Source organism: Bicyclus anynana, chromosome 10 (assembly GCF_947172395.1).
Source record: "Bicyclus anynana chromosome 10, ilBicAnyn1.1, whole genome shotgun sequence".
NCBI classification, from domain to species: Eukaryota; Metazoa; Arthropoda; class Insecta; order Lepidoptera; family Nymphalidae; genus Bicyclus; species Bicyclus anynana.
The window spans coordinates 8418681-8433379 of NC_069092.1; the positions used below are offsets into that span (position 1 = coordinate 8418681).

General features: G+C 36.5%; 1 protein-coding gene across 12 annotated transcripts in view; it reads left to right on the forward strand.

The window, feature by feature from the left end:
* LOC112042935 (protein lap4) overlaps nt 1-14699 on the forward strand; it is a 136079-nt gene that overhangs the window by 41079 nt on the left and 80301 nt on the right. For all 12 annotated transcript variants that reach the window (XM_052883873.1, XM_052883876.1, XM_052883874.1 and 9 more), the window contains exon 3: nt 1939-2107. In XM_052883873.1, the coding sequence (XP_052739833.1) occupies nt 1939-2107 (169 nt within the window). The remainder of the gene's footprint in view (nt 1-1938; nt 2108-14699) is intronic.

The window sequence follows — 14699 nt, forward strand, 5'->3', positions numbered from 1 at the left end:
GTAGTTCTTGTTCCCGTGGGAATACGGGGATAAATTAATATAGCTTATGTCACTCAGCGAAGATATAGCTTTCTAAATGCTGAAAGATTTTTTTAAAATCGGTCGTGTAGTTTTTGTGTTAAATAGTAACAAATAATCAAGAAATCAAATCTTAGCTCTATATAATATTAGTTTAGCTATAGCTATATATATTTGAATAAGACACACATATCGCTATTTAGTAATTACCTAGCTTATGTTATTATTATTTTTTTTTCTCTGTTGTAAAGTACCAATTTGGTACTTCATAAAATTACGATCTAGCCTACTTATGTGACTAATTAGTAATTTAACTTTAACCTAAACTTATAATATCTTATTATTATACTAAGATAATGTCCAATAACTTAATCTTAGCCTTAGCTTATGTAATGCGTACTAAGGTATACCATGCTCATCACATAAACATTTTCCAGTCGTGAACCCACATCTTTGAATGCAGAAGGCAGGGTGACTACCTACTGCGCCACTCGGCTGTTAAAAGTTACATTTATTCTATTCCGAATGAATAATGTAACTTAAGGATCACAGTGCCTAATGCCTAAATCTGTAACTATTTAGAGACAGGAAAATAAATGCCTTCCATATACCAAGGATAATGATAACGTAAAATCTTTTAGTACAAACAAATTTTAAATATTAATAGCAATCGTCTCGCTCTCAAATAAACATAAATAAAATATTCCTCCTTCGCTATAAAGTAGGAATATTCCTACTTCACTGTGCAATAGGAATATTTTATTCTGCCCTGATGGCAATTTGTATAAATCAACAGAGACCGTCACAATCTTTAACCATTCACAAATCCGACCGAAACGAAATGACAAAACAATTAACTAATGAGAACCCAACAATGGAACAGTGGATTTTGTTCATTGAACCAGGAAATATTTAGTTACAGCTTATATTTAATTAAAAAAGTGGGTTACGGCGGTTGTTTACGCTTTGCGGCCATTCTATCATCTCTAATGCGAGCAACCCACGGTCCGATAAAACTGATCGTGTGTATGAACCAAGACACGATCAGTTTTATCGGATGTTAAGCCGTTTGCGCTGTTGGCATGAGGGCTTATTGGATGGCGGGTGGCTAGCACAAGTTTTTTGGGTGTGTTATTACTTATTATTGTATAGTGAACATCCTTAATAGTGTACTTATCATGGAAGGAGGACAATTTCGCAGCGCTCTACTGCAAATTGTTTTTAATTAGTCTAATATTGAAGTAGCAAATACTATTATTTCAGCCATAAAAGATATTTTATAGCTTTTTAAGTTTAACGACCACACAAGATTTTATTATATTTTCTCGACTATCGACTGAGAAACTTATGGCCAACTTCATGTTAAGTGCATAACATCACTTTTATTTAACACTTAGCAAAGCATTCAAGGTACTCATTCTACAATGCGCTACCCTGTTGCTCTTGTGAATCCGAGGTATAGTTGTTACGCCTCATTTTCTTGTAATTTTTACCGTACTTTTTAAATAAAGAAAAACAATGCAGATAGGTAGAAGTAAGCTAGATTAGAGACAGATTTCTAAGTGTATGCTTACTCGTACTTTATACGCCTAATTAATTTGCAATTTGTTTGTATTCCGCCGTTGTTGTAAAATATACCTACTAGCTGACACGGAAGTATAATTTCGCCAGATATATTTCATATAGAGATACTAAAATCGCGATTAAATATTGGGGGAGGACCAGCTGACCTATTCACTAATTTGGTCTTTATTAACAACCTATTAAAATAACTGAGAAGTGTCATCTACTTACTGTATGAGATCCACGAATGGTCTCAATTTCGTATATGTCAACTAACACTTATCAATGTTAATGAATTAGCTTGCAGATTTTTATATTTTTAGATAGTCGGTTATTTATCTGAATTATCTTTTTCAGACATTCCCGACATACCAGAAGACATCAAAAAGCTGCGAGCGCTGCAGATCGCCGACTTCAGTAGCAACCCCATACCGCGGCTGCCGGCGGGGTTCAGCCAGCTGCGAGCACTCACAGTCCTCGGCCTCAATGATATGTCCCTCACGAGTTTACCCAGCGATTTTGGGAGGTGAGGAATTATACTCATTAGCTGTACACAACAAAACAACAAACATATTACTGTCTAACGGACGCCCGCGAAGCAGAAGAGCCGTGATAGCCCATTGGATATGACCTCTGCCTCAAATTCCGGAGGGTGCGGGTTCGAATCCGGTCCGGGGCATGCACCAACAACTTTTCAGTTATGTGCATTTTAAGAAACTAAATATCACGTGTCTCAAACGGTGAAGGAAAAACATCGTGAGGAAACCTGCGTACCAGAGAATTATCTTAATTCTCTGCGTGTGGGAAGTCTGCTAATCCGCATTGGGCGAGCGTGGTGGTATTGGCCTAACACCTCTCATTCTGAGAGGAGACTCGAGCTCAGCAGTGAGCCGAATATGAGTTGATAATGATCATGTTTCGCTTCAAACGAAGCCGCAGACGATCGAATTGTTTGACAAAAAAAAAATTATAAGTTTGGTCACTTCATTGATTTACAAGGCTCTTAATTCTGAAATGAAAACAACGTTAACATTTTCTATCGCAGGGGCTGCATACCTTATTTCATTATGTTTAACTTGTAAACATATTTATTTCGGAGAAGTAGCGTTATTCTGTAACGATGTTTTGTATAACTCGCAAGTGCTAGTTTCGAATTCACCTCCATCTTTCTCTTTCTATAGTATCGTGTCAGACAGAGAAAAAGACAGAGAGAGAGAGAGAGAGACAGAGGTGAATCCAAAACTCGCACTTGCGAGTTATACAAAACATCGTTACTGAATAGCCCTGAGCATCGGATACTTTTCTGAAAAGTTTCCTCGAATCGACTAGTTTATTATGGAGTTTTAATGGAACAAGGATCATAATGTTGGCATTAAATCGGAAAACTTTAAGTAGATCGGATAATTACTTACGGGCTTTCAGTTTTTAGAGTACGTTCGAGTACGTTTACGGTACAAAGTTTTAGTTCGTAACGAGAGCGAAAGTTGAGTGGAAAGTTACTACACGCTGCGAACCTTTCTTGGTAATTATGTAAGTAGGTACTAGGTACATATATGGTCCCTACCACAGAATACGTAATAATATATCGTTTATTCGTATTATACTTCACGATATCGAATCAAAAATAAAACATCTCTAACTGATTACCTACAATATTATATTTAGATTTTAGAATTTGTTTTCTATAGAAGTCAATACTAAACGATTTTAGTCTCTCCGATTTGATTTATGTTTTTCATTCATAAAATGAATGAAAAGAAAACACATATTTTGAATTTGTAAAGCTATGTTGGCGATCTATATCAAAGGAATTCCAACAGAAACATTTCTAGTCTAGTTTTATTATAATAAAGAGTTAATAAAGAACGAGCTAAGTCCTGAAGTATTTGTGTAGCCAAAACAATTTCCGAAGTAAGTACACAGTTTCCTCAAGCTTTTATGGGCAGGAGATGCTTACGCCAGTATTTTTTTTTATTGTTTGTTATATAAAGCATATCTAAGACTAATATATTGCAAGTAGGTCGTGGATTTATTGCGTTTTACTAACAGAACTGTACGAGTTATTGCGTTTATGTTATTCTCGTTTGCTGACCGATAGGTGATATAAATGCTACTATAGTTGTAAACTGGATTAATCGTGGTTATTACCTTGGAAAACTGTACAAAGCTTTGAAAGCGCATGTGTGTAATTACAATTTGCATAGTAGAGTAATTAAAATGAAAAACATGGATTACATATTCATTTAAGCACAAACAGTACTACAGGCTATTATTAAAATAACCTGTAGTGCTAGTGATTTAACTGCTTTGTTAGTCTGGTATTTAGCCTAGTTACTTCGGATCAGGAGGTCCTGGGTTCGAACACTAGGTCGGGTTACGTATTGAGCAGTTGAGCTTTTTTTTCTTCTAAGAAATTCACAGTAAAAATTCTTCGAACACCAGGTCGGGATACGAAATATTGAGTTTTACTTAGTTCTGAGAATTTCTCAGTAAAATTTGTCAGCCCTGAGCTGAGTATTTTGTGGTGTTACACCTTGTGCCTCGGAGAGTGCGTTAAGTCCGTCGGTCCCGTATCTGGTCATTAATATCAACATTAACTAGTCCGCCAACACGCTTAAGAGCAGTGTCGTGAGTCCATGTCTCCATGTCTGTTCTCTTATGAAGAGAAGATAGCCTGGCCATGTATTATGAAGGCCGTTAAAATAAGTTGATAACGTACCACCAAACGATTTTGCGATGTCGTGTAGAGACCGAAAGGGATATGGGTTTTCATCCTCCTCCTAACAAGTTAGCCCGCTTTCATCTCAGATTGCATCATGACTTACCATCAGGTGAGATTGTAGTCAATTGCTAACTTGTAAAGAATAAAAAAGAAGTTGAGGTTCAAAGTAATATTTCGTTTAGTTTAATTTTGTCTTTACTGTTAACTGCGCGCCTAGTTAGCCGTGCCTCCGTATAACACGGCGTTTAATATAATACCAATACGTATACGTAACCATCGTTATGTCGATAGTTATCACGTAATGTTTTCCGATGACCGTCACATTGTGCGAGCACGCAGCGTCTATCACGGCCACTGGAAATTGATATGTTTTACATAACACAATGATCGTGAGCTTGTGTCATATTTTGATAGAGGAGCGACCCTTCCACTTGACAATTTCTTGCACGTTTCTAGGGTTCCGTACTGAAAGGTTAGGTAAAACGGAACCCTACTGAGACTTCGCTGACCGTTTGTCGGTCTGTCAGCAGTTAGACAGATTTTCGGGGTTTCGGGGGGATTATAACAACAAGTACTTTTAAATGTAGGTATAGTGTTAATAATAATAGTCATACGTTTTAACGCCGTGAAAACGGTTCTATGTGTTATGTGTGTTACGGTTCTATGTATATGCCACTATTTATTAGGTCGTATACTGTAAAAAAAAACGTGCAGGACAATGCCGTGTAAACGGGGTCTTCCTTTTGTAGTCGAGAAATGCAATAGGTGCAGTTTTGAAGACGTCGCTTCAGTCAGTTTATGATGCTCGTCTTTTCCTAGTTCACATTAAGTAGTTGCGATAAGTATGGTATAACCGCGACATTATCTTTGTTATTGAGATAAAGGACACACATTTTAAAAACTAAACAAAAATTATTTGCCCACAAACATATTGTGTGGGTTCGAATCCGGTCCGGGGCATGCACCTCAAACTTTTCAGTTAGGTGCATTGTAAGAACTTAAATATCACGTGTCTCAAACGGTGAAAAAAAAACATGGTGAGGAAACCTACATACCAGACAACTCTTAATTCTCTGCGTGTGTGAAGTCTGCCAATCCTCATTGGGCCAGCCTATTGGCCTAACCTCTCTCATTTTGAGAGGAGACTCGAGCTCAGCAGTGAGCCGAATATGGGTTGATAATAATGATAATGATTATGATATTGAGATAAAATTAATTATTCTGTATACTTATTTAACATTTTTAAATGTTTAATTAAGTGCTATTAAATAAGAGACGAAATATCTCAGGATTCACCGTGCGGTTGCCGGGTCCATCGTCCATCCAAAAAACCCGAGCAGATCCCCCAGACTTGTGACCGATGGTGTAGGGTTAAGGACGTCCATCTAATAATGTAACAATAAAGTCCGAATATGGCTAGGCTCTTTATTTTTCCCCTCTGTTTAGTCCTCTCTGTCTTAATGGGTTTAAAATAAACGTTAGTACCTACCTTATTCTTACTCTTCTATTTTTTAGGATTACTAGCTCCACGCCCCGCGTTTTCACCCGTGTATTTCCCGTATTTGTGGGAATACGAAAATAAATATAGCCTATAACACTCACTAGTAACGCGGCTTTCTAGTGGTAAAAGAATTTTCAAAATCGATTCAGTAGATTCAGAGATTACCCCACATAATATATACTCGTAGATTTAACTGTGTACAAGCATAGTGTAGAAGCAGTTTAATAGCTTGAAAATAGGGTCAGTTCAACTAGGTTCAGCAGTCCATTGAAAAAGTTTTTCAAAAACGGATGAGGTGCTCTATAGCTTCGGGGACTGTGTTGAATGGTCGGGAGGTCCGAGCCGATAAATATTATATGAGAAAAGTTGAGGACAGAGTTGCCAGTTGCATTTAAAATTTCATAAATTGTTTAACTTTTATTCTTACAGTGCCTACAAAAGAAAAAAATTGGCCAAGGCAAACAGCCTATTCATACTGATGACCTTTCCTTTTTTGGCTTGCTTACAGTTTGGCGGGACGGAATCCATCCATACTAGTATTACAAATGCGAAAATAAGTCTGTCTGTCTGTCTGTCACCTTTTTACGGCTTTACTGCTGAAGCGATTTTGATGAAATTTGGTGTATAGATTTGATAAATTGGATACTGGAGAAGAACATGGCTACTTTTATTTAGGAATTCATGATTCCCGCGGTATTTGTAAATAACGTTATTTCACGCGAACGGAGTCGCGGGCGTCCGCTAGTTGGGGATAAATGTAAATGTAACCCGTGCGCATTAACTTGACACCTGGTTGCCAAACACATCCAAACAAACACAGTACAAACATCATTCGAGGCTGGTGTCAAGTTAATCGCACGAGCTGTACTCGTAATTTGACCTCATTTTATTAGTCTGACAGTATTATTTATTATCATTTTTCCCTTTTATTTTACGTAACTGATTAATTATTATCATTTTTTCCGATCCATTGATATCCTACGATCGATAATATTTGCTATTAGGAGTAACGATAGCCATGTGGTATTTTATTGTCGAAATTGTAGCGTACAAAAAGTGTAACGGGTATGTATTTTCGTGTTACTAATTATGAGTAGAATAGGTTCATTGATGATGAGTTCATGAGATTTGAAGTGCCAAGTGGGCCAGCGTGGTGGACTATTTGGCCTAACCGCTCTCATTCTGAGAGAAGACTCGAGCTCAGCAATGAGCCAAATATGGGTTGATAATGGTAAATTAGGATAGTTTAATCTTATACTGGGTTTGCATAGTGAACATTTTTTGCCTTAGTACCTACTTAGCGAATATTCTATTAAACTACCAGTTTAAAACTGTTCTGTTGAAATAAATTATTATTATGATGATTGGTACATATACGAAACAATCACTGTATTACTTTTGAAGATGGTTTCATTTTGTAATAGGGTCCAACTTTTCATTTAATACCATCAAACAAAATCGGAGATAGAATAATTTTTTTGCAAGAAACATTAAATTTAGTGATAGGTACACAGATGTTCATATGTATTAGGTAACAGTGTTTCACCAATAATAGGTATACTTAGTTGTGAGTGTGATCCTAGAAAATGAAGTTGCGGGTCAAATCAATTTTGCGTGGATCCAGAAACAGTTTCAAACAGCCCCAAGCTCAATTTTCAGGGTTCCATATTATGTCCGAATAAAAAAACGAGACCCTTATAGGATCACTCCGCCTGTCCGTCGGTCACAGTATATTTTTTCGTCCAAATTACTAGACCGACTAAATTGAAATCTGATCCCAACCCCCCAGAATTCGTAACTACTAAATTTACAATTTCATAAAAAATACATTAAATTATAGGTACATCTTTTACTTCTAGACTGTGGGAAAATCTATAAAAGAAGTCCATGATCTTAGAATAATATAGCAATTCACTAAATCTTGTGCATACCAACTTACATTACGGGACCCTCTTCTCACTAGTTTGAAAATCACACTTGTCCTGATTCCTATACTGGTATTACTAAGAGGTAAAGTTTGTGTTATACCAGAGGATAACCGATTTTTAAAATTCCATTACCAACTGAAAGCTACGTTATTTTTGAGTGTCATCCTACTTTCTACTAATATTATAAACGCGAAAGTTTGTATGGATGTTTGAATGTTTGTTACTTTTTAACGCTGCCACAACTGCACCGATTTGGCTGAAATTTGCAATGGAAATAGATTTTATTCTGGATTAGCACATTGGTTACTTTTAATCCCGGAAAATCCACGGTTCCCGAGGGATTTGTGAAAAACTAAATTTCCACGCGGACGAAGTCGCAGGCGTTCGCTAGTAGGCTATATTTTTCTATGAGAACGGGAACTACGCGGGTGAATTCGCAGTGTGTCTGCTAGTATATTAAGGAAATGTAGGTGAATGGCACATACTGTGATAAACATTGAGGGTGTGCCGGCTATAAGAGTCTAATCACAAGGGGCCGCTTCTTATCGCACCTGCTATATTTTTGTTGCCACATTGTTGCTTATATCTAGATTATTTTAACTTGGCAAGTCAACATATTCATACATTGTGTTTGTGTCATCTTCTATTTTTCTTCTAAATATAATTAAAAATGTATGTGTATAAAAAGCGAAAGGTCACTCATCACGAAATCTATCTAACGTAGTAGTACCAACAGCTGGTTGAAGGACCAACAGCTACTTTAATTGATAGAAAAAAAATTGCGATGAAGAATCGATACCGAAAAGTGACAAAAACTTGAGCGCTATTATTTTTTAGCTAAATTTGTCTTCATTATAGACTAGTAGACGCCTATGGTTCCCGTTCTCGTCTGAATACGGGGATAATAAAATTATAGCCTAAAGCACTTGGGGATAGAATAGCTTCCCAACAATAAAATCGGTCCAGTAGTTTCAGAGAATATTCAATGCCAACAAACAAACAATCAAATCTTTCCTCTCTATGATATTATTAGATATAAGAACAGATTTCAATTTTCAATATTCTTTTGATGAGGATAGGTGACACCACGAATTTCAAGAAGTAAGCGCTTGTCTAGTGTTAACCCAATTAGCTAGATTCTTTATTCATAGGAGCTCAATAACCTATCACATAAAAAAACTATAATGCAGTTTTTTTTTTTTACATAAAGCTTAAATGTATGCTATCAAGACTCCTTGAAAGACTAAATTGCATGGACCGCTATATCGTGGAACGACTTCTGTTGTGAATTAGCGATGTGAAGAGTCGAGTAAACACAGTAATGGTCTTCATTATCGGAGTCCTTTCATTACTTCTATTCGATTACTGTCCAGATAGCGGAATAAATGCGGATTAGTGTTTAATGATATGAGATACTGCATCCCGCAATTGACAACCATTCATGTATTTATTAGCGAACGCCCGCGACTTCGTCCGCGTAGAATTCAATTTTTCACAAATCGCTTCAGTAGCCGCAGCGTAAAGGAGGAACAAACATACTTACACATACACACCCATACTTTCGGCTTTATAATGTTAAGTGTGATTATTGACTGTGGCAACTCGTATATATTATAGCGTTTTAGTAGATTCAATAGCCTCATTAGCTCAACGGTAAGAGCGGTCGGACTCATCACCGAGGGTGGTGGTTCGATCCCCAACCCGTTGGTCTATTGTCGTACCCACACTTAGCACTGTCTTTCGCGACTAGTTGGAGGGAAATGGGAATATTGGTCATATTTAAAAAGATGTGGCAAATATTCTTTAAAAAAAATATATATGTTCATTAAAAATATATATAAATACAAAACAAAATATATAGAAAATGGCTTTAGCTTTACAAATCTAGATGAGGGTAGGCTGATGTAATTTTTGTTAATAGATAAATTTATAACTTGTCCATGATAGAATTTATGCAGCGGAAACCCTCGCACGTATATACTATGGTGGCTATTCTAATTTCATCATATTCACCATATTCACAATATGTATTCATCATATTCACAATATGTATTGTACTTACTCGTAGTGTAGAGTAGGTAGTTATTTAGGAGTCTGGCGTCTGAAGCACATTTAAGGGTAACAATCAATTCGATTTGATTCTAAAAGAGACCGGTTTACAAGTCGCGCCACATCACTACGCCTTTTATTCGCTGCGATAAACCCAATTTTTAATACCAAATGGGCCACTTGACGTTTGTTGCGTCGTTCCGTACGGATGAAGAGTTTATTATCATCGTTAAAATGAAAAGTGGGCCACCCAAGTCGAAACAATACGCGAAATGATTGCTTACACCTTTATTCGGCACATATAAGTTGTGCGAATCAACTTGACAGCTGGCTCTAATTTTGGCATGTGGTAATTTTTCGTACGTAAGAAACCAAGATTTTGTAGTTAAATTTAAAAGGACTTCTATTTAATTCACTTGAAATTTGATTAATCTGGACCAAATCAACCGATTTCTATGCATTTGGCAGCTATCAACGCAGTTTATTAAATTATACCCTTTATATATATTTTTTTTTTCATGTTGAGTTAGGGCCGATAGCTCCCTGCGGAACCACTACGGCGACACCAGGGGGGAATAATATTAATGAGTATACTCTTAACTACGTCAGAAATTAAGACTCGCATTGATCTGACAAAAGTTTTTAGAATAGGTAATTAAAAAAAAACGCTTTTTACAAAATTTTTCGACAACGAAGAACAGTCAACGAAGAGCCGAAACTCAAGAGTTCCGTCGGACACTTTTTTGCCCTGAATATCATAAACTAACGTCATTCGACCCAGGTTTCAAGTTATTTCGCACGTGCTGTACATCCGAGCCTGAATTATAAGTTTGGTCGTGATTCATCCGATGACGTTCGCATGTAACGTGATTAGTAAGAACCGAGAACGGATCGCTAAGTAGGTACTATGACATCTGCTTAGGAATGCGGCGTCAAGGTTTCAAACATTAAACGCGGTCCGACGCGTTATTGGTAAACAATATCGTTGCCATTTGTCAATAACTTCTGTTGCTTTAACAAAAACAATGAAGTTTTTATTTATTTGCGCGGTATTACGGAGCACTTGTTTAGATTCATTTGATGAATATTTAACGTCGAAATAAAAACTGATGAAAAGCGACGAAAGACGACGCTCCGCTGTTTCACCCGCGTTTAAGGTTTAGTTCCCTTGAGAATACAGGGATAAAATAAAGCCTATGACACTCACAAATAACATGGCTTTCTAGTGGTAAAAGAATTTCCAAAATCGTCTCAGTAGATCCAGAGATTACCCCTAACAACACCACAAACTTTACCTCTTTATATAGTACGCGCGTTAACAACTGAGTCTTAGGGCCATAAATCATTTCTCTATATCTATCTCGCTTGCACTTATGGGTCTTATGGAGCCGTCTAGTGAAGGGTGTAACAATGAAAGACATATTATCGATAAGTAAAGTTTATTATCGTATCTTGTTCACAAAATTAAAAAAATTAACAATATTTGATTTAATATAATACATATTTCATATTATATAATTATTAACTAAATAAAATTAATCTTCATCTGAGTCTTCATCATCAGAATCTTCGTCTTCTGCCAAATTTATTATAAGCGGCGCGTGATCTCTAATTAGAGCTTTTTGTAAATCTTTGTTTTGAAGTTCTTCGGCATGCCTAACACATTTGGCCCAGTCTTCTCGTGTGACATTTTCTATGGCTCGGTGGAGGTGATTTTCGACATCTGCTATCTTGAAGGTATTATTATTCTTCGCAACTTCTCCCTTTACTTGTGCCCAAATTAATTCTATTGGGTTATATTGACAGTGATATGGAGGGAGCCTTATTACTTCATGACCTCGTTCATTTGCCAGATGGTCTAAAGCGTAGACCTTCTGCGGGTTACTGGCTTTTACTTTTCTTATTAATTCTTCAATAATTTCGTTGCTGGAATATGGAATCTTTTTCTTTGTCAACCATTCTTGAATTTCAGCTTTCCTCGTGTTTCTTGTGGGTATCTTTTCCAACTGTATCGAATGATAGCTTGCGTTATCGACAATTATAACTGAGGGCTCTTCAAGTAGATTCAGGAATTCGGAAAACCATGCCATATATGTTTCGCCATCCATTTCTGTGTGGTAATCAGCATCCTTTGATTTCACCGCTTTAAATATTAGCTTCGCATCTGGAACGAAGCCAGTCCTTGCAGAACCCGCATGGCAAACTATTAATCTTTGGCCTTTTCCCACAGGCTGATTCTTGAAACCTCCTTCATCGTTGCTTCCAAGCCACATCCTCTTTCTTGCATGGTTTTGATTAATCCATGTTTCGTCTAGATAGAAACGTGGTCGCTGATCGTTAGTTCTTCTAAGTAAATCCAATTTCCTTAAAAAGTCCATTCTAGCACAAACAATATCAGTTCTTTCCATTAAATATTTACGTCCTTCGCTATTTTTCTTATACTGGAACCCAACCTCCTTCAGTAGTATTCTCATTGAAGTGTTGCCGCATTTAAAATCGGGTAATTGTTCACGGAATTTTTCTAAAATTTTCGCCACGGATGGATACTCTCCATTCTCATAAAATGAAGCTACAGTTCGCTTCAACACACTTTTATCAAAATCGTCAATATTAGTGACGGTTTGTGGTTTCTTAAAATTTGTTCTTGGTATACAGGTACTGCCTGATTGTGATACTTCCGTCTTGATTCGGTCCACTGTCGCTCTGCTCACACCACAAACAAATGCGGCCATTTCACGTGGTTTGTTGAAATTTAGAGAAGCCACTTTATTCGGATCACTTTTCAATTCATTGAGAAACAGGAATACGTTGTGAATCAGTGTTCGAGCTTGAGGGCTAATATCGCCATGTAATTTCTTCAGATCAACGTTAGAAAATAAAGTATCCATAGTGCGCAACGAGTAACACATGAATGTATTTATTTAATTGCAGTAAACACATTTATAGCAAAAAAAATACGCAATGCAATTACATTAGAAACCGACCAATCAGAATCGTCCAAATCATTATTGACTCATCATTAGCACGTGCGCAGGTAGCCGTTTATCGATAATTAGGGTGCGCAGGTAGGCGCGCTGCACATTCCTATCTTTTTTGACTTTTATGACCGGACGACTCAGATGATAACGCGCATACTATAGTGTTAGTAGAGATTAACGTAATAATGCACAATAGAGGGCCAGGTTTCTCTAATGGGAGAGGGGATGTGGAGGTTATACCCACTTACGCTGCTCCGAGGCGGCTTAAGGTGATAAGTAATATTTGCCCCGTTATCGAGATAATGCCGATAATGGCCTAGACCGCCGACTTAACCTGCTCTCCGAGATTCAGGGGTGTGACACTACCAACTTACACTATAACACCGGGTTGTGAATTTCTACTGACAGTACGGAATTACGTTTTAGTATAGACTATTAGGCGTAGGTGTTAAGTATCATATGCCTTTAAATACCCCATGAACTTTACTCTTTATTACCCACAGAACATAGAATGCTAAAGCTGACGCTCTAACTATAGAAGGAACAAGAGAGAAGTACATAGAGTAAACTTTATTAACTTAGTACTATAGCACTGTTGCCTTGCGATCAACAAGCTAAGTGCTAACTAAAGTTAACTCTATAAGATCTCTATTTCTCTCTATATTATCTTTTCTTTTAATACGAAATTCGATTTTCTCGAAAAAATAAAAGATGGCATGAAACTTTTTCGAAAGAAATCTTTCTTTTTCCTATATACCGAAATAAACGTGGCATTCTTCCCTGAACCAACTCTGTTACATAGAACTCTACATATAGTACGACATGTGTTAATCGTAACTCTAAAGCTACTAAAAGTAAATGTCTGTCTAATTTTGGATAGAATAAAAATACATTAAATAATTTTACTAGTCGACCCAGTAAACGTTGTTTTGCTATTAAAACATATCGAAAAATAACACGTTAAATTGTAATCAGTATGTTCAGTTCACAATATATCAACAGATTACAATATCGCGAGTGAGATTATAAACTGACGTATTTTACAATTTACGGTAACATATACATAATATTAGTATAGCCGACGCCCCGGGGTTTCACCCGCGTAGTTCTCGTGCCCGTGCGAATACGGGAATAAAATATAGCCTCCGTCTTTATAATATCAGTATAGAAGTATAGATTTATTACTTTTTGTGGCGTAAAAATACGGTCTTAACTTAACGGGCCTCGTAAAAGTAGCGCTAGACGTTTTTATAGTATCCCAGCGAGTGCCCGTTTAAGCCAACAATGGGTGAAGGCTCTGCAGTTCCGCTGCATTTAAATTAAATTGCAATCTTGCTGCCGTATAACTGCATTTCTTTTTAACCGACTTTAAAACTGTTTAAACTTTTGCTTATAAGTTATGTGACGTTTCTGAGACCTTAATAACTTTAATGAAAGATTAAAACTTTGTGATCCGTTTATACCTTTTGCAGCAAAATTTAAATAGAATTACACAAATCTCTATGAGTTTGCGTTACAGCTGAAAAATACGATTTTTCATGTAGAAAACGGCGTAAGTAACTTTGAATGAATATGTACCTAGTACAAATAGTATAGTCTTTTACTTTACCGAAACGACATAGTATTGTATACTGCTCCCAGAAAACTACGATATGGTGGTACCAGTGAAAAAATAAAATCAAAATCGCAATGTTTTGTAGTTAATACTTGGTATTTGTTAAAAGTATTTAATAAAGATTATTGATATAATTCGAATTTTATTCGATCTGTGTATTAAATGCTGTGTTTAAATAATTATGTACGAGTGCAAATAAACTTTGCATTTTATTAAAGGCTCTCAAGGTCGGTTTAAATAAATGAATAAATCAACGAAAACGTCTTACAAGACGAGTGTAATTAAGTTTGTTCTTTGATGGTTATTAAATTTAACTAGTCGTTTT